Source organism: Oryctolagus cuniculus, chromosome 5 (assembly GCF_051225735.1).
Source record: "Oryctolagus cuniculus isolate XC-2025 breed Fujian yellow rabbit chromosome 5, ASM5122573v1, whole genome shotgun sequence".
Taxonomy (NCBI): Eukaryota; Metazoa; Chordata; class Mammalia; order Lagomorpha; family Leporidae; genus Oryctolagus; species Oryctolagus cuniculus.
In genome coordinates, this window is record NC_142871.1 from 158,064,630 (window position 1) to 158,090,339 (window position 25,710).

The 25,710-nt window shown below is 42.5% G+C and overlaps 1 protein-coding gene across 5 annotated transcripts in view; it reads right to left on the minus strand.

Annotated features, from left to right (window-relative positions):
- PHACTR1 (phosphatase and actin regulator 1) overlaps window positions 1-24,597 on the minus strand; it is a 581,745-nt gene extending 557,148 nt beyond the window's left edge. Inside the window, exons 1-3 of one of the 5 annotated variants that reach the window (XM_051855839.3) lie at window positions 24,194-24,597; window positions 23,545-23,590; window positions 22,220-22,372 (exon numbers count right to left, since the gene is read on the minus strand). In XM_051855839.3, coding sequence (XP_051711799.1) covers window positions 22,220-22,322 — 103 coding nt within the window. In that variant the 5' untranslated portion in view covers window positions 22,323-22,372; window positions 23,545-23,590; window positions 24,194-24,597. Of the gene's footprint in view, window positions 1-17,689; window positions 17,830-22,219; window positions 22,373-22,621; window positions 22,774-23,544; window positions 23,591-24,193 lie in introns of those variants that run through there. The other 4 variants (XM_051855837.3, XM_051855844.3, XM_051855840.3 and 1 more) reach the window with 4 other exon arrangements.
- Window positions 24,598-25,710: the final 1,113 nt, after the last annotated feature.

The following is a 25,710-nucleotide window of genomic DNA, read 5'->3' on the forward strand; positions in this document are numbered from 1 at the left end:
TTAACAAAATCCCAGTGTAGGGCACCGGGATTCTAAATGCCCCTACAATCATTTGCAGCTATTCCTGGATCTCTGCTGGTTTCTATGATGCCCTGGTGTCTTTCAGATCTAGATGTAAGAAAACACATGGTTTGGGCCAGCACCTTGGCTCACTAGTTAATCCTCTGCCTGCGGTGCCAGCATCCCATATGGGCGCCGGATTCTATCCCAGTTGCTCCTCTTCCAGTCCAGCTCTCTGCTGTGGCCCCTGGAAGGCAGTGGAGGATGGCCCAGGTGCTTGGGCCCTGCATGGGAGACCAGGAGGAAGCGCCTGGCTCCTGGCTTCAGATCAGCACAGAGTGCTGGCCTCAGTGCGCTGGCTGTAGCGGCCATTTGGGGGGTGAACCAATGGAAAAAGGAAGACCTTTCTCCCTGTCACTCTCTCTCACTGTCTAACTTTGCCTGTCAGAAAAAAAATGCATGGTTTCTTTGGTTTGTAACTGGAAATATTTAGGAAGCCACACGGCAATCATACTTCTCTCAAGAGATTTCTCTTGTGTGATTCAAGTCTATTTTATGTAACTCTGCATCCTTTAGAATCCACTTTTTCACATCAAACTGTTTCTCTCATGTGGCAAAAGCTATGATTGTATGTGTAGATGTATAGATATGGGTATAGGAAAAATATGGGTATAGGAAAAATTGAATTCAACTGTGACCTCAACAATTTTGATATATAGTTTTCCCCCAGGATTATATATTTCTTTTTATTTGTTTGTTTGTTTGACAGAGTTAGTGAGAGAGACAGAGAGAAAGGTCTTCCTTCTGTTGGTTAACCCCCCAAATGGCCACTATGGTTGGAGCTATGCTGATCCAAAGCCAGGAGCCAGGCACCTCCTCCTGGTCTCCCATGCAGGTGCAGGGGCCCAAGCACCTGGGCCATCCTCCACTGCCTTTAGGGCCACAGCAGAGAGCTGGACTGGAAGAGGAGCAACCAGGACTAGAACCCGGCACCAACATGGGATGCCGGTGCCACAGGCAGAGGATTAACCAAGTGAGCCATGGTGCCATCCCCAAGATTAGATATTTCTAAATATGACTGCTGATGTGGGAGGAAGATACTCCTTACATGTTTGTTTATTTATTTGAGAGACTGACAAGCATATTGAGCTTGCATTTACTAATCTAGTCCTCAGATTCTGGTGATGGCCAGGGCTGGGCTGAGGCTGAACCTGGGAGCCAGGATGCAATCCAGGCCTCCCATGTGGGTGACTGGGAACCAACCACTTGAGCCATCACCTCTCTGCCAGGATACACATTAATGGGAAGTTGGATTTGGAAGCAGATGTAGGACTCAAACCTAGGCATTCTGATGAGGGATACAGTTGTCTTACTTGGTAACCTAAGTGCTAAGCCAAATGTGTGCCCTGCCAGTCAATATGCTAATATGGTACATATTATAGCCAGATAAAGAAGAAGTGGTCCCAATATAGGGTGCTTGAAAATATCATTTTATTGGGCAGGCGCCGTGGCTCACTAGGCTAATCCTCCACCTTGCGGCGCCGGCACACCGGGTTCTAGTCCCGGTCGGGGCGCTGGATTCTGTCCCAGTTGCCCCTCTTCCAGGCCAGCTCTCTGCTGTGGCCCGGGAGTGCAGTGGCGGATGGCCCAGGTGCTTGGGCCCTGCACTCCATGGGAGACCAGGAGAAGCACCTGGCTCCTGCGTTCGGATCAGTGCGGTGCGCTGGTCACGGCGGCCATTGGAAGGTGAACCAGCGGCAAAGGAAGACCTTTCTCTCTGTCTCTCTCTCTCACTGTCCACTCTGCCTGTCAAAAAAAAAATATTTTATGCATTGATCACTACAATGGAGGAGGAGGAGGTAGGAAGGGGAGGAATAAAGAAGGATGCAATGTTATATCCAAATTAAGAAAATTCTTCTGGGGGCAGCATTGTGGGACAGCATGCTAAACTCCTCCTGTGGTGCTGATGTTACATATGAGTGCCTTCAAATCCTGCTGCTCTACTTTCAATCCAGCTTCTTGCTAATGCACCTGGAAAAGCAGTAGAAGATGGTTCAAGTACTTGGACTCCAGCCATTCATGTCTGAGACCCAGATGGAGTTCTAAGGTCCTGGCTTCAGTCTGGCCTAGCCCTAGCTATTGCAGTAATTTGGGGAATGAAACAGCAGGAAAATTTCTTTCTGTGCATCTCTCTCTTGCTCTATAACTCTGCCTTTCAAATAATTAAATAAATTTTGAAGAAAAAAAAATTATCCGGTAAGTAAACATCCATTAAAAATATAATTGAAAGTGTGTTTCCTTTTTTATTTTCTTTTTGAAAAAAATTATTTATTTATTTGAAAGGCAGAATCACAGAGAGGCAGAGGCATTGAGAGAGAGAGCAAGCGAGGTCTTCCATCTGCTGGTTCACTCCCCAAATGGCTGGAAGTGCCGGAAGTGTACTGATCTGAAGCCAGGAGCCTCTTCTGGGTCTCCAGAGTTCAGAGGCCCAAGGACTTGGGCCATCTTCCACTGCTTTCACAGGCCACAGCAGAGAGTTGGATCAGAGTGGAGACCCAGACTCAAACTGGCGTCCATGTGGGATGCCGGTGCTACAGGCAGTGGATTTACCTGCTATGCCACAGCACCGGCCCTCAAAGTGTGTTTCTATACATCATAACCACCCCAAACCTCAACCTAATGAATCAGAATGTAAGGAGTTGAGAGCTGTGTACCAAAAGGTTTATAACTATGTCAGTTTTCACTACTTCTACTCAAAATAGTACTGCAGGTAATATTATAAGTAAAAGAAATTAAAACAGTGAAATGGTGTGAAAGCAAGAACAAAATTATCAGTCATGTTATGAGAGCATACAGAGACTATTATAAATAAAAGTGAGTCTCACAATGGCACTGGACATAAATTAGTATAAAACATCAATTTTGTTTCTTTATGCCAGCAAAATTTGAATTTTAAATTTAAAAATAACACTTATAGGCTAATCCTCCGCCTTGCGGCACCGGCACACCGGGTTCTAGTCCTGGTCGGGGTGCCGGTTGCCCCTCTTCCAGGCCAGCTCTCTGCTGTGGCCCGGGAGTGCAGTGGAGGATGGCCCAAATGCTTGAGCCCTGCACCCCATGGGAGACCAGGAGAAGCACCTGGCTCCTGCCTTCAGATCAGCGTGGTGCGCTGGCCACGGCGGCCATTGGAAGGTGAATCAGCGGCAAAGGAAGACCTTTCTCTCTGTCTCTTTCTCTCACTGTCCACTCTGCCTGTTCAAAAAAATAAATAAATAACACTTATAAATAAAAACATCAAAACTATCAAATGCAAAGGGCTGGCATTGTGGTGCAATGGGTTAAGCCACCACTTGTGAGACCAACATCCCGTATCAGGGCACAGGCTCCAGTTCTGGCTGCTCCATTTCCTATCCAGCTCTCTACTATTGTGACTTGGAGGTCAGTAGTAGTTGACCCACATATTTGGGCCCCTGCCACCCACAGGGGAGACCTGTGTGGAATTCTGGCTTTCTAGCTTTGGCCTCGCCCAGTCCAGGCCAGGCCATTATGGCCATCTGGGGACAGAACCAGTGAATGGAAGATCTCTTTCTCCCTCTCTCTCTGTCACTCTGCCTTTCAAATAAGTAAATAAAACTTTTTTAAAAACTATCAAATACCTGTGAATAAATTGAAGAAAAGATGAGCAAGACTTCTATGTGAAAAACCATAACACTGCTGAAAGAAATTAAGAATACCTAAATAATTAGGAAGTGAGACAATACACAATGATCTTGTTCATGGATTCAAAGACATAATATTGTTAAGCCACTGGCCTCTTCAAATTGACCTATAGATTCAATGCAACTGAAATAAAAATCTCAGCTTACTATTTATTTTAATGTGACAAGGTGTTTGTAGGATGTATATGAAGATTTATAGAGGTTATCAAAACTTATTTCAAGGGTATAGAATACAAAGACAGGGCTGGCTCAGTGGTGTAGTGGGTAAAGCTACCGCCTGCAGTGCCAGCATCCCATGTGGGTACTGGTTCGAGTTCTGGCTGCTCCACTTCCAACCCAGCTCTCTACTATGGCCTGGGAAAGCAGTGGGAGATGGCCCAAGTGCTTGAGCCCTTGCGCCCACGTGGGAGACCTGGAAGAAGCTCCTGGCTCCTGGCTTCAGATTGGCACAGCTCCAGGCATTGTGGCCAATTGGGGAGTGGATCAGCAATGGAAGACTACTCTCTTTCTGCCTCTCCTTCTCTCTCTTTGTAACTCTGACTTTCAAATAAATAAATACATCTTTAAAAGAATACAAAGACAATGTGAGATTCATAGACAAGTGGATAGGAATGAAGAATCTAAAAATACTCTCATATATGAAGACACTTGACTACCACAAGAGTCCCACTGCAGAAGAGCGGAGCAAGGATGGCCTTTGCATAACAGTGCTTGTCACGTGGATGTCCTTGTAGTGGGAGAGATAAACCTTGCACTGCCTCAGACCATACACAGAATTCAGTTACAAATGGTTCATGGACTTCAATGTGAAAGGTAAATAAGAAAGTTTCTATATGAAACTCCATTCCCTTCCGTTGGTCTATTTTTCTCACCTTGTTTTGGTGTTCTACACATTTGTCATAAGTCTTGATGTCTTATAAACTCAAACTTTATTCTAATATGTCAAGATTCTGCTGGCTACTCCTCTTTCTTTGAATTTTCATTTACATTTTAGAATCAGCTTGTCATTGGAGTTGTTACATTTACTGCAGCTGATAGATGTGTTGTGGTTGGGGAAGGGAACATCCCCATGCTTAGGAAATCTGCACTAACCAGTTAGAAATAAAGGACCAGGGCGGTTCAGGAGAAATTACATATATATATATAATATTAGATCATATATATTATATATAAATATAAACTTTTGTACATTATGCTTTTAAACTCATAGACAGATAGGTACATAGATGCGAGAGAACAAATGGGGTAAAATGTCATTAAAATAGGTGAATCTGAGTAGTATGTAAGTTTTCTTTCTAATTTTTATTTTTTACAACTTTTCTATAAATTTTAAATTATCAATCAAATTTGAAAAGAACTAGTGAAAATAATTTATTCCTATTTATGAGAGTTCCCAACGATTAGAGATGGTACCCTACTCTTTAAATTTTTCTGAAAAATTATTATTGTCAAGCATTTCCATGGGTTATAGAGAAATACAGGATTCATATTAAGGGTTGTTTGTGCCAGATATAATAAGCTTTTAAAGTTCTGTTAAAAATTTGATTTTGATGTATTATAACCAGGCAGGATAAGAACCTGGGTTAAATAAATGAAATACATTTTACCATTTGCATATCTAACATGAGTTAGAAACATAGGAACCTTTCTACTTCACAACTATATCCCATATAATGTCAGTAGTTACCAAGACAATATTGAACGCTGTCTGTGTAGAAATACAAATGTAAATCAGGATGAATATCATTAACTATAATATCAAGCCAACTTACAATGATAACTTGCATATCCTAAACAGATTTAGCAAAAATATACCCAAAAATGTTTTTGGATTTTTAATTACAGCTAAATTTATTATATAGATCCTGGAACATTTTTTTCTGAACTATGCATATGCATATATTGCTAGAAAATAAAAATCTGAGGAATTGTTATTGTGTGTCTCGGTTGTCTCTGCTTAGACTTGCCTTTAAAGAAGATGTCTACTACGTGATGTTCTCACATTAGCTCTCTCTCATATCTGGCTAATTTTGTAAGGATCCATAAGGGAGAGGGGGTGGCTGCCTTCTTTTTACCATTGCTGCCCAGGATTCCAGCTGCACAGAGCTTCCTCTGGCCCCAATTCAGGTCTTTCATGCTGCACTACTTTAGGGGGTACACCATTCATATCATGACCTGTGTGGGGTTGTTAGGTCTACAGCTTGTGCAGCCATAACTCCAGAGAGGTTGCCTCCTAAAGAGATGGTTTCATTCTTGGGTATTCCAACTAGCCCTGTTTCTTATAAAACTACAAGTCTAATAATGACTTTTCCCTGACTATTCTTTAAGGCTTCAATTCCTAGCAGTTCCTGAATTGATGCTGGATATAGATGGATGCAAGTCTAGTCAATACCAATTCTAATACTGGCATAGTGATTCCTTTTCCAGAGGGCCTACCTTTTGGTCTGTGCCAAATTGTACCTGATTTAAAATACCATTTGATAGTGTCAGACATGTTAACAAAATCTGTTTAAATATATGAACTGTGTCCTGTGTCTTTTGAAGATTTTCTGCTCCCATAAAGATGTGTATGGTGGTATCCAGCCTCCAAAATGATCCCCAGTCATCCCCCAGTCTTGGCATCCACACCCGGTGCCGTCTTCTCCCACACTGAATCAGGGGTGGCCTCTGCGACCACTGGTATATGGTAGATGTGATGCTAGCTGCAGTTCTATGAGGATACACAAGCAGCCTACAGAGAGGCTCATGTGGCAAGGAATAAAGGCCTCCTGCCAAGTGCCATGTGCCTGAGCCACTTTGGAATTCCCAGTCAAGCTTTCAGATAATCCCCGTCCCATTTCTGACTGATACCTCAAATCCTGAACTAGAACCACACGGTGAAGACACTCCCTGATAAGCACTAGATTTGGGCATAATTTGCTATGCACAATAGATATGTAATACCCATGGGCTCTCAAGGGACCCAGCAAAGGCTTAGATGTTTGCTGCTAATATCTATCAAAAAACTCAAATCTTAACCACTCTAATGGAACAACTGGAAAATTTTAAGGCAAAGAACATGCAAACAAGAACCAAGTGGCAGCACAAATCTTTCCAGTGGAAGAGTTTCCTTTTCCTCTTTTCCCCATCTCGGCATGATGAACCCTGCAACATCTTTTATGGATGGAATACTTTTGTTACCACTCTCACACCACTACACAAATGCCATGTCTTCTTTTTTTATCTCGGTACACCTTGTGAAGCTTTGTGATTTCCACTTTGTATTAATACATAAGCAAAATAATATGGGTAATGGTTTCTTTCTAAGCAATAGGAAGCCGTGGTGAGCAGCATAGGTGTTCAGGTTAATCATCCTGAGTTTGTATCCCAGTTCTATACTTCATAGTTGTATGATTCAGCTGAGTCACTTCCCTTTGTGCATGGATCTATGTTATGGGAGTAATGTAGTACCTACATGTTAGGGCCACTATGAGGGTTCCAATACACAATCTGTGCAAAGTCTCTGGCACAGGAAATTCTCAAGAAGCATTTATTATATTAAAATTATTATTACTTGCCAGCTCCAAGTAAGACTGTGAAATTTAATCTTGACATAATTCCCAAACTCAATAATTCTTGGACCTCATAAAAAAAAAAGTCAGTGAGCTCTCTAAGCTTCAGTTTCCCTATATGTAAACTAGAAATAAAGTGAATGCTCTCACGGGGCCTTGGGAGGATAAAACATTACATAAGAAATGTAAAACACCTAACGCAGAGCCTGACAAATGGTAGGCGGGCAACAAATGTTCATTGCTTCCTTTCCTCTCAGTTTCTTAAAGTAGACACTGAGCAGGGTGGCTGGGGGCTGGCTGCTAAAACATGCTAGATGCCAAAAAGGGAAATGTGTCTTAAGCTTTGTATGTTGAATTGAGTTGGACATAAACCCAAAAAGCTTTCTATTAATTGAATATTGAACATGCTTGGTTAAGTTATACTAGTCACTTTTCCAATCCTGTTTAATAGTCAGGTAATATTAAACCTTATTTATTTCAATTTTGCATTTTGCACATGGTTGAAAGTCAAGATAGATGCTGAAGTTAATGATGCGATTTAAAACTTAAAGGTTGTAATACTCCTAATTCATGTTCCGAGTACAGAAGGTGACAAATACTGAGCTTTGTGTAGCAAATTGCTGGGCTTGTTCTCTTGCAAGGCAGTTTCAGAAGACAAGGGTCGTGGGCTTGAATCTCAGCCGAGCCCCAAGTACAACAAACGGCAGGCATGGAAGGACAGACAGGCATCAGGCTAGACATCCAAACACTGGCTTTTTGTACCTGCTCTGCTAGCTATCACATTCAGGTAAGTCACCTCCTTCCAGAAAGGCAAGATGTTATGGCGACAGGTTGTAAAGAAGACAGAAAAACGCATATTTGAATCCTGAGCCTGCTTCTCTGTAGTCATATGACATGAGGTCACTTTTTCATCCTCTGAGCCTTTACTTCCTATACATCACAGAGTATTTAGCTCACATGCAGTTTTGAGAGAAATAATTAGACAGAACTTCTGGTCTATGTTAGGTATTTAAGGAACAATGTTTGCTTTTCCTTTCTTCCCTAAACCTCAGTTGCATCATTTGTAAAATGAGCCCATGGCAGTCAGTCCCTTCCAGCTCTAATGCTTTGTTGTGATTATACAATAAGTGAATCATAGAAAAACATTGGTACCTGCTCATGGTATAATAAAATGCAGCATCATCCTAGCATAAGTATTAAAGCATATTGTGTCTGCGGGGGTGGGGGACCACAAACATTTCTAAATGTGTGAGTCTAAATGGGAAGACCCACCTCCTATAGATTAGCAGATATTTTGTTTGCACTCTGTTGTGTCTACAGATGGACCCAAGACCATGATCAGATAACAGGGAATTAGTCAAAGACTCTGTCTAGCAAATAATGGCAGAACTGAACCTGGGACATCAACCCAGCTGGCAAAGTCACCTCTTAGGCTAAAACAAAGCATTATTGACTTTTCTCTTTGCCCAAAACCAGCCTGGTTATTTCATACATTGGTTAGAACCAGCTATCCCAAGGAAAGAATTTTTTAAAATTTCTAATGCAAAAAAGTTAAAGAGAATAAATCTGAGAAATTCAGTTTAGATTTTAAAAATGGCTATGTCTGCTCATGTGTATAAAAAGAATGCAAGAATATTCACCAGATTGTAAAGAGTACCTACTTTATAAGATTTGTTTTGCTTTGTTTGATATATTTTATAAATATTCTGTAGTTAGCATGTGCTACATTGGTAATAAGAGGGAAAAACAAGGTATGAATATGGCAAGAAATCCCATGAGGACTTAATAGACTGTCCTCTTGCCTTACCCCCAGACATTGTAAACACATCACATATCCTACAATTCAGTCTAAGAAAACAGGTCCCGCATTCCCACTGTAATAGTTTCCTAAGGGTGACAAAGGCAAACTATCCTTTAAAAGAAGCTGAACTAAGAGTATAATTACATAAAATGACTCTTGCCATAATTATATCTCACACCATTGAGACATCTGTTTCTGAATGGATAGAGATGGATTCACTTGTCTGTTCATAGATGTCTTTGCTACTATTGCATGTTCACCTATATAATATAGGAATATATTAATACTATGGGAAAAGTCAAAAGGTGTAACAAATTCTGGCTTTATTACCAATACTTTTGTGACATTGAAAAGTGATTAGATTGTTAGGACATGGGTTACTTCATGTGAGGAATGAACATAATAACATTTGTTTCATTAATCTCCCCTTTTTTAGCTCAGATGAGACTGTCAGTATAAAGCTCTATGTACATAGTGTGAATTCTCCTTTTGCTCTCACTCCTTTTTCAAGTTTGGTAACCAGATTTCTGAGCTAGCATTAGATATGGGGCTAATATACACATCAGCCTTGCAGTGTGATATTTGGAGTATGGCCTGCATTTCTAAAAATAAGGATTAAATTGGGCTAAGTCAAGTAGTTTCTCCTCTGCTTGTCACCTATCAAATTTAATCATCAAATAGCACATAATCAACTAAAGGGAACAGAATATCTCTCAGCATAGCTCAAAAGAAATGTAAGGTCTATTTTTAACCTGCTAGAGCTGAATCCCTTCCATCCCCTTTCTTCATAGCATTCTGTGACAAGCTCTATGATTCTGTTAAGAGAATGAGCTCCACTGAGATGATTTTAAAAATTTGTTTTCTTTATATGACCTCAGTAAGTGCTAACTCAGAATGTTGCTTCTTAAGAAAACACAAATTGGAATTTGAAATAATCTCAGCAACTGCAAACAGTGGGTTCATGTAAATATTTCAAATGGACTATTAATTTTAAGTTCTGCTACTAGGGAGAAAATACTGTACTTATAGAAAAAAAACTTTTAATTTAGCAATTGTTTCCTTTAAAAAAACTCCTAATCCTCTAAAAACTGTAAAAGGAAAATTAGAGGCCCAGTGGGACCACATATTCAGAGACAGATGTAAACTGCCCAAGTAGAAATGATTTTAGGAATTAGCTAAATGCATGGAGTATTTTGGATGGCTTTCCAAGATCTCTGTTACCAAGCTTTAAACCCACAAACTTGTTTCATACCAGTAATCCAAGTTTGGATGTTCGCTAGGGTCCAAATTCAAGATGCTCTAAACGGAATCCTTCCTTCATCTTGATTCTCTGTCTGTGTTCCTTGTCTCTGAGGATGGCTTCATCATCCATCCAGCAGTGCCAGTCTACCCTCTGGGGAGCATCTGAAGCACCCCTCTCTCACTTTGTGCCTGCCCACCCTGTCAGCACAAAAGCAGGAAGCAATCTCCGTACTATACCATGGTCCTGCCCGGAGTTCATGCAAAGGAGAATTCAGATACTTATATTTTGTTGCAAAATAATTTTAAATTAATGCATAGTTTCTGCATAATACTCATTTTTCATGAGCTTTTAATTCTTTTATAAAAAAAAGAGTTGTTAATTTATTTGAAAGAGTTACAATGAGAGAGGGAGATCTTCTATCTGCTGATTCACTCTCCAGATGGCCTCAATGCCCAGGGCTAAGCAAGACCAAAGCCAGGAGCCAGAAGCTTCAACCAGGTCTCCTGCATGGGTGGCAGGGTCCCAAACACTTGGGCCATCTTCCACTGATTTTTCCAAGCAATTAACAGGGAGCCGGATCAGAGCTGGAACAGCCAAAGCATGAACAGGCACCCATATGGGATGCTGGTGTCACAGGAGGCGGCTTTACTGGCTATGCCACAAAGCCGGCCCCTCCACGAGTTTTTAAAAGTTCCCTTGTATGCCTAAATTTCAAAGTATTTCTGCACAAAATAAACAGATTTTAATTGTTTTTTTTTTAACTTTATTTCCAGTATCTTGTCCCTTCTTTTTATTAAAGATTTATTTCACTTATTTGAAAGGTAGAGTGACAGAGGGAAGAAGAGACAGGTACACACACACACAGAGAGAGAGAGAGAGAGAGAGGGCCTCCATCTTCTGGTTCACTTCCCAAATGGCTGCAACAGCGAGGTCTGGACCAGGACCAAGGCAGGAGCCTGGAACTCCACCTGGGTCTCCCATGTGGGTGTCAGGGGCCCAAGCAGTTGGGCCATCTTCTGCTGCTTTCCCAGCTGCATTAGCAGGGGTCTGGATTGGAAGTGGAGCAGCTGGGACTTGAACCAGCACTCCAGGATGAGATGCTGGTGTGGCAAGTGGTGGCTTAACCCACTGCATCACAACCCACCGCGTCTCTCCCTTCTGAACTCACTCGGTCAGTTCTCTTTGCAGGCTGTGTTCCCGTCTTGCTTGGGTCACTGCAGTAGCCTCCTTTCATCCTCCTTCCTTCTGGAGCTCCTCCCCAGTCTACCCCCTCCCCCATATTTGTGATCTTAATGGAAACAAATCTCCTCTGAGTTAGATTCTTTAGTGGATTAAATAAATACCAGCTTTGGAATTTGTTTAACACCCATAGCCTTGCATGCCTTGACTCCTGCCTCTTGTTTCGCTCTCCTCTCTTCCCATTCTCCATATCTGAATAAGTCTCTCAATCTTACAGAACACAGCAGTCTCCCTAATTCATCAAACTCTACATATACTCATGCTTCATCACGTGCCTTTTCACATTGCCCAGAATATTCCATTTTCTCTTCCTGAAATCTAACTCAAATGCAAGTGAATTGTCATCTCATCTTGGATGCCAACTTGGAAAAACTCCCACGTCTCTGATAAACTAGAGTTTATTATAAATTCATGGGAAATCAGCAGAGTAGGGCCAGCATTACCAGTAGTAGAACTGCAAAGAGGATTCTTTTGGAATTTGTTAGTAATTTTACTTTAAAATCAAAATTCTGTTGCTTTTTCTTGTTCTTGTGTTTTAAGACACTTTCACATCTCCAAAGGGCTTAGAAAGTTGATTCAGGAATCAATGGCATCAGAGAAAAGAAGAGGTGGACAGCAGGGGTCTCTGTTGGGGAATCTGAAGCTGTATCACATCCCTCTCTCTCGGCTTTGACAAAGTTAAAGCCTAATTAACAGAAGAGGGGCCAGCATTGTAAAGCAGCGGGTTAAGCTATGCCTGTGATGCTGGCATCCCGTGTCAATGCCAGTTGGAGTCCCAGCTGCTCTATTTCGGATCCAGCTCCCTGCTAATGTGCCCAGGAAAGCAGCGGAGGCTGGTCCAAGTATTTGAGCTGCTGCCACCCATGTGGGAGACCTGGATGGAGTTCCTTGTTCTGGCTTCAGCCTGGCCCAGCCTTGCCTTTGAGGTCATTTGGGGAGTGAACTAGAGGATGGAAGATTTCTCTCTCTCTCTCTCCCTCCCCCCGCCCTTCCCTCTGTAACTCTGCCTTTCAAATAGATTAAATAAAGAGAAAGAACCATTTATTTTTTAAAAAAAAAGAACAGAAGAGCAAGCATCTGTACTTAATGTAGAGTTAATCTCATGTGTCTAAAGTTAATGGAAAATAGATCGTAGTAAAGCATAAAAATGGGAAGGGAATAAGGAGGAGGAAGAAGGGAGGGAATGTGGCTAGGAAGGAGGGTAGGGTAAAAAGAATCACTATGTTCCTAAATTTGTAATTTTGAAATGCCTGAAGTTTGTATACCTTAAATAAAATCTTTTGGGGGAGGGGGAAACATGTTTTAGGCACTTGATATTTGGCTTAAGTCTTTATCTATTTCAGTGTTTCCAAATTTTAGTTACTCCTGTATCATTTTTATGCATTTTATGCAGCTAAAGTGCCATCTATGCTATTATTCAATGCTTTTCCTTAAATGGACTTTAACAGTCTACTTTTTCTGTACTGTTTGCTCTAAATGGTAGCCTAAACTGTGCAGCGCTAGCTAAGTATTTTTATATTAAATTTTTTCTCTATTTAGACTTTTCTGAAATGCAAACACATTCCTATTATAAAAAGAGTTCATACATTATCTGAAAATCACATATTGTACCATAGCTTAAAAACATTATTTTCATTTAATCCTTAAAATTACTCCTTGGATTAAGAACTCCTGTTACTACCTTTACCTTCAAATGGGAAAAGTAAAGAGAGATTAAATAATTTGGCTAAAGTTACAGTTAGAAAGTGGAAATCATACACTAGGCCTTCAAAAATTTCATGTAAAATACATATTGTAAAAAACTATTCATGGGTTTCAAAAAAATGTTTGCACCAAAATAACTTGTCTTGCAGTGAAATTTCAGAGCTATTAAACTCTAAAACCCAAGTCCTAAGACAATTATGACATTCCTCCGCTAATACAGGGAACTTCATATTTTGTTCATACTCTCGATTTTTTAGTGACAAATTGTAACTTTGTAAAATTTCAAATGGATTTGAAAGAGACACAAAGTAAATATTTTAAAAATTTAACTAGTTGTATATGGTTGACTTTACTCTCATTTTTTTCTTTTTTTAGAGGCTTTAACACTATTCTTTCTTGCTTTTATAATTGAAAAAAGATATATGCAGCTGGGCTAATTCCTAGTATTTCTGGTCAGTTTAGCATCAGTATTCATTCTGTGGTTTTGTATAAATGGGTGCGTCTAACTGCTGAGAAATTTTATCCTCGTCTCTGCTAGCAGACACAAAGGGTGGTACTGAGAGTTGCCTGAGAAAACACTTTGTGTGGGCAAAAGTCTAGTGTGGATTCTTATTGAACACCTGTGAACTGTTTAAGGTCATGGCAGATGCTGGGTGAAGATGGGTTACATGTATAATCCTTTCTCTTGTGCCTTACGTGACAATAGGAGTTACTAATCAATTGGGACTATTTCATCATATTTCCATGTCATTTTCCTCCTCGGCCTCTCTTTCTCTCATCCTGCCTTGCATAAGAGCTCTGTGTCCCAATGTATGGCAAAGTAGATGCTGCCTGGGGCCACAGGCAGAGAGCACTGGAGGCATGCGTGGTGAGCTATAGGCACCAGGAATGCTTTGTGTCCAGAGAATTGTCCTGCTCTGAGGGTGCCTACAGAAGGGGAGGGTTGGATTTCATGGTCATCTCCATGTCTTTGAAATTGGCAGGCTACCTATCTCCGCAAGACTTTTTTCCTCTTGATCTACCTCTGTTCTTTCCACACATCATGTTCTCTGCATTAAACACAGGTTTGGGGAGCCTGGGTGTGAGCAATTAGCAGTCTCAAATGGAGTATGTGGGAGGTTAGAGGGTAGGTTTGGAAGTTGGTTTGTCATCCGTGAATACAGCACAGCATGTTGCTTCCTGCCTAGAGTTCCAGAGAAGAAAATCAAAAACCAAAAAAAGAAAAAGAAAAAAATAACAAATATTTGCTAAGGATGATGGCTTGAACAGTATAACAAGAAGACTGGGCACTGTTCTGAAAAAAATGTCATTTAAGGCACTTCTCAGAGACTAGGGTCTGGAAAATAGTGTGAATTCATGTAACTACTTGGATAACGAACCAGCAGAACTGCAGGACATCACTAGGAGGGGACAGAGGTAGGTGGAGAGCATTGGAGGCTGAGTAGGGAAAGTTACAATCCATTAGCAATCAGCTGGAAGGTATAAGGACTGAACTAGGCACCAAAGGCCTACGGAAGGTAAAATAATGTTAATTAAGTTACAGCTGAGAGCTGGCTTCCTGACTATGGTCCAAGTGCCCTTGCAACTGATCTCAATTAAGTTCATCACAGTAAAACTGAGGGATCACCTATTCCATAACTCAGTCATTGTGGACTATTGCATATTTAGAAAGCCCTTCCAGGAAGGATACTTCTTGGAACCTTTTTCAGGGATCCCTGGAAATTTTATTTGAGAGGCAGATTTACAGAGAGAGAGGCTTGAGAGAAAGGTCTTCAATTCGCAGAAGGCTGCAACAACTGGAGCTTCTTCCAGATCCCCCACGTGGGAACAGGGGCCCAAGCACTTGTGCCATCCTCCGCTGCTTTCCCAAGCACATTAGCAGGGAGCTGGATTAGAAGTGGAATATACGGGACTTGAACTGGAATCCACATGGTTGCAGGTGCTGCAGGCAGAGGTTTAGCCTACTATGTAAAAGTGCCTACACCCTCTTCTTATAGTCTTTTCACTTTTGATTTTTTAAAAATATTCTGTGTTATAGGAAATGCCCAAGAGTTGAGGACTTTGTAGCATTTCCAACTCCCTCTGTGTTTAAACATTATTTATTTTTTTTAATTTTTATTTTTGACAGGCAGAGTGGACAGTGAGAGAGAGACAGAGAGAAAGGTCTTCTTTGCCGTTGGTTCACCCTCCAATGGCCGCCGCAACAGTGTGCTGCGGCCGGCGCACCGCGCTGATCCAATGGCAGGAGCCAGGTACTTCTCCTGGTCTCCCATGGGGTGCAGGGCCCAAGCACCTGGGCCATCCTCCACTGCACTCTCTGGCCACAGCAGAGAGCTGGCCTGGAAGAGGGGCAACTGGGACAGAATCCGGCACCCCGACCGGGACTAGAACCCGGTGTGCCGGTGCCGCAAGGCGGAGGATTAGCCTAGTGAGCCACGGTGCCGGCCTTAAACATTATTTTTACATATGTCACTCCCGTCAGTCTTTGGCAGTCTCGTTTCTCAACTAAAGGTTTTAATTCTTTAAAGGTTTTAGAGGTTCTATTTTCAAAAGCTGGAATCCTCAAGTCCTTTCCCTAAATCCAAAATTTCTCTTTGCAGTGCAGCTTTAAGCATTTTTATTCCATCCATTTTATGGAGATATTTAATAAGTCCTAATACTTCTATTGTATACTAAGGATGATACCAGGCTCCAAGAAAGTGAAGTTTAAGGAGATCACCATAATGGAGATAGGTAGTAGACCCTTGAGTAATAATAAGACAGGGTTGGCACTGTGGCACGTAGAAGGTAAAGCTGCCGCCTGTGACATGGGCATCCCATATGGGCGCCGGTTCGTGTCCCAGCTGCTCCACTTCTGATCCAGCTCCCTACTAATGGCCTGGGAAAAGCAGAAGATGGCCCTGTTACCCATGTGGGGGACCTGGATGAAGCTCCTGGCTCCTGGCTTCAGCCTGGCTCAGCTCCGGCCATTGCATTCATCTGGGGAGTGAACCAACAGATGGAATATCTCTCCTTCTCTCTCTGTAGCTCTGACTTTCAGATAAATAATAAACAAATCTTTTAAAAATACTAATAAAACAGCATCAATAATAACAGATAATAACAACAAATAACATGAGCTCATGTGTTTCGTAAGCCGTGGAGATATAATATTGAAACTCAGCAGACTTCAAGAAGTTCATGGAAAGTTGAATTAAAAGATAATTTCATTCTGCTGCAAAATTAGGTTTAGAGTACTTTTAGCTCAATGCTGAAGGTTCAAAAGCCAGCTGTTCAGCCAGATTTCACAAGGTGGGCAAAGGGTGGAGGTGGGAGGGGAACTGGGAGAGTGTTTGAGGGAGGGGCTTTCAATGAATCCCTCTCTGTTTCCTAAAACAACTTGCAGAGACTCTTAGCTGCTCACTGTGACATTCATCAGACGTCAAAGCTGGCATTCCCTTTGTTGAGAAAGACAATGCAAATGACAGCAAGGCTGCATTATGACAAGGACTGCAGTGCCTGTTCCTGATGCCAAGAGTTATTTAAAATGACAAAAGAGGGGAAATGGTTAGCAGGAGTCATAAATTTGATTGCCTGGTGACTTTAGACAATTGTCTTTTAATGTATTTTCCCTTTAGAAGGTAATTTAAATGTCCTGGGATATTGATGGTCTTTGAGCAAAGAAACCCAGTGCTTGGAAAGGCCATGTGTGGTGGGTAAGCTGAGATCCTGTTCTTGTCTCAGGCTTCTTCTTATATGCTGTGTGGTTTGGGCATAAGGCAGAACCACTCTCGGCCCAGGTTCACCATCAGACAGAAATATAACCGTCACTGACCTGCAGGATTGATTCCATCGACCCCACCAGGAGAGACTAGCTCTGCCCCTCAAGCCGCATGAGGGTCTAAAACAAAATCACACGGCCTTGGGGTCTGACGTGAATTCCAATCCTGTATCTGCCCCTGTCTGACGGTGTAGCTCTCTTCACATTCCTTTACCCTGTCAATCTTCAGTTTTCTAGACTGCAACACACACACAATGATTCCTGCTTCTCAAAGTGTCCTTTGGGGACCAACAGACGCAAAGGGAAGTTCCTGATACAGGCTTTCCCTTTTTTATGTTTTTTAATTTATTTGCATGCATTTCATAAATACACCTTTAGGAACATAGCAAATCTTCCCACCATACCTGCCCTGCCATCCGCACTCCTACCCCTCTTCTTTTTCCCTCTTGTTCCCAGTCTTGTTTTTTACTTAGATCTATTTTCATTTAACTTTGCAACTTCCCAATGGTTTGGATTCATTGAAAAGAGAAAACCTAGACACAGAAGATATTCAGACAAGGATAGCTGCAGGATGTGCTTAAACCTCCTTTGAAATCCCATGCAGGGCCAGTTCTCAATCACGGTTGCCTATTTCAATCACCTGGGACGAAAGATGCCCCCCATGGGACTCACCTTCAGAGACTTTCATTTAGTCGGTCTGCAGTGTGCACTGTTCACTCACTGCTTCTCAAACTTCCCCATCTATCACCGGGAGATCCTGCAGTCAGGTTCTGATGCTAATAGGTGGAGACTTGGGATCCCTCATTTCTAACAAGGTCCCAGATGAAGTTGGTGCTGCTAGGCTCAGACCACGTTCTGAGGAGCAGGTGACTGATGATTCCCAGCAGTGGTTCTCAGCCTTCAATGTAGACAGCCTAGCGCTAGGGCCGATGTCTGAGCCACACAGGTTGTTTCACTCGCTTTAAGGAACTCAAAAGAATCACTGAGCTATAATGGCCATTTCAACCTGAGAATGCTTTGGTGCTAATTTTGTGAGTTTATAACAGGACTTGCCTCCCATTTCAGTTGTTCCCTACAGAATTTGAAGTTGAGGGGCCGACATTGTGTCACAGTGGTAAAAGCTACCGTCTGCCATGCTGGCACCCCATATGGGTGCAGGCTTGTGTCTTCTCCATTTTTGATCCAGCTCCCTGCTAATGGTCTGGGAAAGCAGCAGAGGCTGGTCCAAATGCTTGGGCCCCTGCCACCCAGGAGGGAGACCTAGATGAACTTCCTGGCTTCTGCCTGGCCCTGCCTTAGCCATTGTGGCCATTTGGGGTATAAACCAGAAGCTGAAAGGTCTCTTTCTCTCTCTCTCTTTCAAATAAATCTTTAAAAAAAAAAAAGATTTTGAAGTTGAATATGTGGCATGTTACTGTCAGAAACCTCAAAGATGGATGAACTCAAATTATACAATGCAAAAACATGGTTGATCCTTGAAGTTGCATATATAGATGCGAGTGTGTGTGTGTGTGTGTGTGTATATATAAATATATATGTATCTTCAACCTTCAGAATACTTTTGAGTTAGAGGGGACCTTCACAGAACTCCCTCTGTGTTAGCAGGATTTACTTTTGGCAGACCACTCTCAAACCAACCAGGAGAGTGTACCTCACTAGCAGGAGGCAAACTGGGTGACCCTGGACTTTTTCCTGATCTCTGCAATGCATCAAGCCTCTAAAACAGCATTCTCAGGAGGGAGCTGGTCTTCCTCACCTTGGTTTAACCAAGGGGAAATAGAGATGGGTGAAAAGAACAATCTACTTTACTCAGCAGAATAGATCACTGACCTTCGAAAAACCCCAGGCCTTCCAAACAGAACCTGTGCTGCTTATCCTTTGTTAACCAGCTAATGCATCCCTACTTAGAGGCAGGCGTTTGCTACTTTTCAAGAAAAACTAAGCACCAACTGTGAAGTGGTCACAAACATTATTTTAAATTTGTTGCTTTGGACTAAAATTTTGTGCGTTATCCAGAAGGTGCTGTTTCCCTAGAACTTTATGAGTTTCTAAATATGAGGGTAATTTATAAACCTCATAAAAAATGAGACTAAAAGACAAGTTGATTTTGGTGCCAATAATTTTGAAATCCATGCACAGTTCTTTCATAATATGAATTTTCCATGAACTTGTTGATTACCCCTTTATAAAACTTGATGCAACAACAGTTATGGAAAATGAGAGAGACAGATTCATACTATCTTGCTTTTCCCTTTGAAAGTATTCACATCTAAAGAATGCTTATAGGAATATCTGCATTATAGTGAGAACAGACAATTCAAAAATGCAGTAAACACACAACAGTTTAACCAACCAAATCTTAGGTCATCCGAGTCCCAGGTACTCAACTCCCTATTATACTCCCAGTTGGTTTCTTTGTAGAAGAGGGTATCAGACTGGGGGCTATTTGACCATCCTAACATCCCTCTGCATCTGGGCTTTCCCAGCTGGGAAGAGAGGTCCTGTGTGGTGAGATCCAGCCTGGCACAAGACCTTCATCTCCCTCAATGCCTTTCTCAACAGCTGGGCACCGGGCTGCCCTCCATTCCCTGGTCCTCAAGAGTCTTGTCACTGCTTAGATGTGGACTTCACTCATGCACTGTAGAACATAAGCATTTGGTTTGAAAAGGGAAGGCTATAGACTGTGGCACTCAGGCCTTCACTCATTCCCTCTAGGGTCCTGGTGTCAGGAGAGGAGCCTGTGCAATGCTGTGACAAGCTACAGTGGTCATGGAAGACGAGGCTCTGGGTGATAGGTCTGAAGTGGTGGGGCTTTGGGGACGGTGTTGGAAGCTGAGGTCCTCTCACCTGTAATGTGGGACAAAGGACGAGATGGATGTGGACAGCACCAAGGCAAACTTGGAGTATTTTTAGTTTTCCCCTGAGTTGGGTTTTGATGGGATAAGAAACAAATCATTCTGCTTTTTGTCTATTGAAAATGTATATGTGTACATATGCATGCATTTATACACACACACACACACATATTTGGCTAGAAATAGGAAGCTAAATTCCGATTGGGTCATGTTTCTTATTTGCAAGACTGTGGCTTCCCTAGGAAACCTCAAACAGCGGAGGGATGGCCTTTTGTGAGGGATGTTTATTTTATCGATTTGCTGACATCTAATGTGTCTTATGTGGCAGACCGAAGACACTTACCTCATTGATCGCTTAACTTATGAATTAGGCACTATTACTGTCTCCAATTTGCAGTGGAATCTCTCTAATGCCAAGGACAGTGAGTGTGCGGGCTCCAGGGTGGAAGGAGTGGTCTTGAAGGTGGTCCCTAGATGGCTGAGCCAGCTAAAGGGCCATTGCGTAAAATGTAGACTGAGACCTCAGTCCTGGATGTCTGATTCAGGGAGCCCCGTGGGTTTGAAACACTTATCAACATGATCTTTTAAGCACTTCCACCCCTCCTGCAAACCCAGAATTCCTTGATTGGAACATCATTCCGATTCCCTTAAAGGGAACGTGACACCAAGGAGCAGCAGTAGCTTGTGCTACCACCTCCCCTGCATTTTCTAGTCGTTCCAGCTCTGGTGTCTAAACCACAGTCACTGAAGGCGACAATTCTGACCACTCCACCCCCAGCTCCATCTGTTGACAACCAGCAGGCTGCCTTGGATCCTCGGAGCCTCCCACACCCTGCCTGCCTCCCTTCTCCAAGAGCCCAGAGCCCACGGCCTTCTTCAAGGCTTGCATGGTCCCTTCCGCAAGGCAAAGTGGCCCACTCCATTGTCTATCATTAACTCCTGCTGCCCTTCTCTGCTCTGACGACAGCTGTACCACTCAGGTGGCTCACCCCGCCCCAGAACGTGATTCTTCCCTCCCAGTGGAACGGACCAGATGTTAGGAATGTGTGCACCCACGGCCGGTGCTGGGGGGAATCTGGCCTCCCTCCTGCACCTGTTTCTGGCACCTTATCACTTGCAGACCCAGAAGAGGCTGAAAGGCCAGATCGCCCCCTTCTCTTTCTTCAAGAACATGTTCTTGTCTCTTTAGGGGGCTACAAGCAGCAACACTGAATAATCGGCTACTTGATCACTTTTGCTAATTTCAGCTCTGCTGGTAAATAAGCTGCCCCAAGAAAATTAACTGGACAATTTCCAACCCTCCGACTTTAAGAAGACTGGATGGGTTGTGATCTACAAAACAGAAGCGGGGAAGGAGGACACTTGCAAACCCTCAAGGTTGCCAGGAGAAACTGGCTTTTCAGCAAAGTAAAGCCAGTTCAGAGGATCCCTTTGGGGAACCAAGCACTATTATCAGTGCCCCATGGAAGGCCCCTCACACCCTAAATGTGAAAGAGGCCAGGATTATAAAAACCGCATTTGCTTCTCAGCTCTGCAACTCCCAAGAATTCAACTACTTTTCTATTTAAAGACAGGAACACTGTCCTCCTCCTCAGCACATCACCAACTGGGACATGCTCGTCATGAGCCTGCTTTGACTGAATTCCTTCAATATTCCATGAAAAATAGCACATTTGTAAAAACAAACCAAAAAAATCTGCTGCTTATCAGGGGATCCCACAAAACCCTCCAGCTTCTTTCTTTAATGTGATTTAAAAAGTAACATTCCAAATGCACCCCGATCAGAAGAACAAGAAAACTGAAGCCTAACTGATCCCCTTGAAATAGCTAGTAGAACCGTACATGTTGGCCACACTTCCCACCAAGTTTGTCCCTTTTTGCTCCCCGAATGTTTATTCTCCAAGGCTGTTAGTGAAGTCATCCCAAATAGACAAAGCAGCTATAGAAGCTCAACCTTATCTCTGGGATCCTAACCCAGCTGGATTCCAATCAGCCAGGTCAAGGTGTCTTAGACCAGAAGTGCAGGACAGGCGAGGAGGGTCCCTGATTCTTTTCCGATACAGGAAGGGGATTGCTTTCTCATGAAGCTTTCCGGGCGGCATTTGTAACAAAAGGTGGGTACGTGGTTTTGTTTGTTTGTTTGCTACAACCAAGAAGTGAGAATCGATTTATTCTATTACATGCCGCCTCCATTCCAGCAACAGTTTGGTAGTGATTTTTAATTTAGATCCAGCAATTGTTGATCTTTTGAGCAGAGCTTAAGCTGCTACAGCCTACACTGTACTATTAATATAAAACATGTAGAAGAAAGGAATTTCCATGTTTTTATTACTATTATTTTTTTTACCTTGAGCTCCTTGACTGTAGAAGAATCTTTGAGCTGACTCAACATCCAAGAGTCTATGAGCAGACTCGACATCCAGAAAATAATCCATTTTGGGATAATCCATCCTTGGGGCTCCAAACTCAGCTTTGTGAGAAAATGTTCACTCGGATGCCTCTAAAGAGGTGGGAAAAAATCCACAGTATTTAAGAATGTCAAGTATAAAGCAAGCATCAATATGGACTTCACATTTTTTTGAATAAGAATATCCAATTATAATCTCACAGTTTGACTGACATTTCCAATTATAAAGTTACCTCCCCCCAACTACTGTATGAGAAAACACAACATTTAGCCAACATTCATTAAAAGTAATATATTCTACTTTGAAAAAGAGAGATGATCCAGTAAAGGGAGACAACATACCAGTCTTTCCTTGCTGTATATTAACTGGAAAATACACTGTTAAATTCACATAGTATCAGTTTTCAAAAGGTCTGTCTGAAAACAGCACCATTAAGCCTCAGTGGTTCTGAGTGTAGCTCTTTAATTGTTCCAGGGACTTTTGCATTCCGCTCTGACTGGGAAAATCGCCTGGGAATTGGAACCTCCACTCATATGACATACACCGACTTTCTCTCTCTCTCTCTCTCTCTCTCTCTCTCTCTCTCACACACACACACACACACACACGTTTGCTGTAGAAATGCTTTATGCTTTGAATTCCTTCCTTTTCAGTGATTCCCTCCAGGACATTTTATAAAGTGCTGCAAAACCATCGCCTGCCTGTCCCCGACTTTGAAAAAGAATTGTTTTGTAGAGCAGTAACAATTACTGTAGCATTTCAATGATACCCATAACATTACCATGCATTTGCCTGTCAGGAAGCTAACACATTTCATCCCCAAACACCCAGCCCTTGGGGTCCCTTTCCCCTACCCACAAACCTTTCCCTGACATTTGCACACATGAAGTAGCTATTTCTGCAGGTTACCTTTTTGGAAAGAATTCACAAATCAAAATCATTCAAACCAAGCTCAGAAGGCTAACCTCATCCATCTCTAACAGTACACATTTTAAGGCAAGAAACCAAGTCCAGCAAGAGGACACTTTAAAAAATACCCAAAGGTACGCCAACAGCAAATTATACTTACTGCACACACACACACACACACAAAAACCCAAGGACTATCAGCAGCAAAACGAGAGCAGTTTCAGCCAGTGCCTTTGGTCTCACTAAATATTCCCGGTGAAAGTAAACAATTTTGATTGTTTGATTAGATTAGTGATGAATAATGCATTCCATCCACTGGACTTCTTTATCAGATGAAATGGCCAGAGCACGTTACCTTAGCAACGGAAGGTGACGCGAGTCTCAGCCTTTCTTACTCTGCCCTGTGAAGGAAGAAAATTACCAGCTTCCCGTGTAAAACTTTGGCAGAAAACCATCACAATCTGCACGTACCTGTCATGCCAGGCCACTCCCACCCACGCTATCTCCTATGCATGGAACTATCCTAGTGATGAAAAAACAGGTTTATGGCTTCATCATTATATTTTTATAATCCCAAATGCTAATTTGATTTGCAATCACAACAGAATAAGATAGCAAGTGAGTAACAATTAATATGATGGCCAGGAAGGTCTAGACGTTGCTGGGGCAAATCACTGGTTCTTATCCTAACGCTGACCTCAGGGTAGCAGAGAACAGGGGCATGATGTGGAGAGGCCGTTTAATCTGGCACACATCCAGCATCCCCTGCTATAATAAATACACAGAACAGTCGCCAGCATCTAGGCTGAAAATAACTCTTTCCTTCTGCAAATCAGTCACTGGAAGCAGCTTATAAAGCTGTCTGAAATTGCCCAGATTTTGAAAAATGCAGAATAGCATAGGTCTTTGGGGCGATCTTCTCCACTCCCCCCACCCCAACTACAAAGGACACACAGCCCCAAAGATACACAAAAGGAAGAGTCTTGAAGTTCGGAGCTACTCACCAGCACTTGTTGGCCCCTTTCAACAGGACACTGGAGAGCAGAACATGAATCCGTGTGACGCTGCTGAGCCCACAGCTCAAATGAGCAGCTTCTAATTTTCCCTTCAATCTCAATTCAAGAGCACGGAGCGGAGGCAAGTGACGGATTTGCCCGTTTTATATTGTGATGAAATGCAGCCCTTAAGAAGAGAACCAAGTGGAGCTGCTCTTTAGAACACATTAGACTGCTAATTTAAGAAAATGGAAAGGTTTTGTTTTACTGTCATTTCTGTGTTCTTCTCAGCTACCCCCTCAATTTAATTTGCATTTAAAATTATTCTCATGTCTCCTCGGCTCTCCAAGGTGTAGAGTTCTTTCTAATCAGGAAGGCTGCTCCAATAGGGTTTGGTGCAACACCACTTTTATCCTGAGCTGCAGAACAAGGAGGGTAATTATAATTGTCAGCTGTTTTCTGGAAGGAACTACAGAGGGCACATGTGATTTCACTCCCTCCCCTTTCCCTGGCCTTTCTTCCTCTGCCTTCCTCTGATTGCTTGGTCTAATCTCCAGCCCAAATCACACCAATATTTCTAAATGCATTCCTCTCTGACTGAAGGCACAAAACAAAAGCCCCAAAGCCCCAATAACCAAGAATAACTTCAGTTAGGTTCTTGAGTTCCCTCTGGTCCGACAGCCTCCCTACCAAACCTCAGGAAGGACTTGAAAGCACAGTATTTTGAGATTTGTTTACAAACAGTGTAGCAACAGCCAAAAGAAGCCCTACTATGTGTTTCCCACAACCCTCTCCCATCCTTTGTGGACCAGGCAAAATTAGCAACTTAGTCGGGTGTGGTGTGCAGCACATTAGGCTGTCAAGAAAAAAAGAAGCTACTTTTGATGAGCCTTAGAGGGAAGACCACTGAACATTCCTCCCTAGTACGCACAATTCTGCTGCTTGCCCTTGAGACAAAACCTGCAAATACCTGGTTGCCTTGTGGGCTTTCCCACCCCATGCAAACACATCAGACAGCTGGTGCTACAGAGAGCTAAGCCCGAGAACAGAAGCTGAAATCACCAATCTCATGCCCTTGGTCGAGAGTCAGTTTGAGCTCAACAAAGCTCTGCTCAGACCCAAGGACTTAACTCCTTTGAGGTTACATTTCTATTCAGCCCCCAGTGGAGACATGCTGAACACTTGACATTTGCAAGAGCAGAAAGCTGTCTTCTGGTTCCTTTCATGTACAGTAAGGTGTGGGCGACAGGTTTTGAACCCTCTTTTGTGATTGTACTGAAATTGTAATGAGTCATAGGTGAGAGAGAGAGAGAGAGGAAGACAGAGAGAGAGAAGGAGAGAGAAAGAACGTACAAGTCTATTGCTGCTGACAAACACCAAATGTTTAGATGAGTGCAAATGAATGTGTTATTAAAGGTGTTGTTAAATGAGAAATCTGAAAAATAGAGTTGATTCCCGGGGTTAAGGAATGGGCTTCAAAGTCAGTCATTTCTGTAGAATTGAGGAAGAAAAGGAAATTTAAAGTA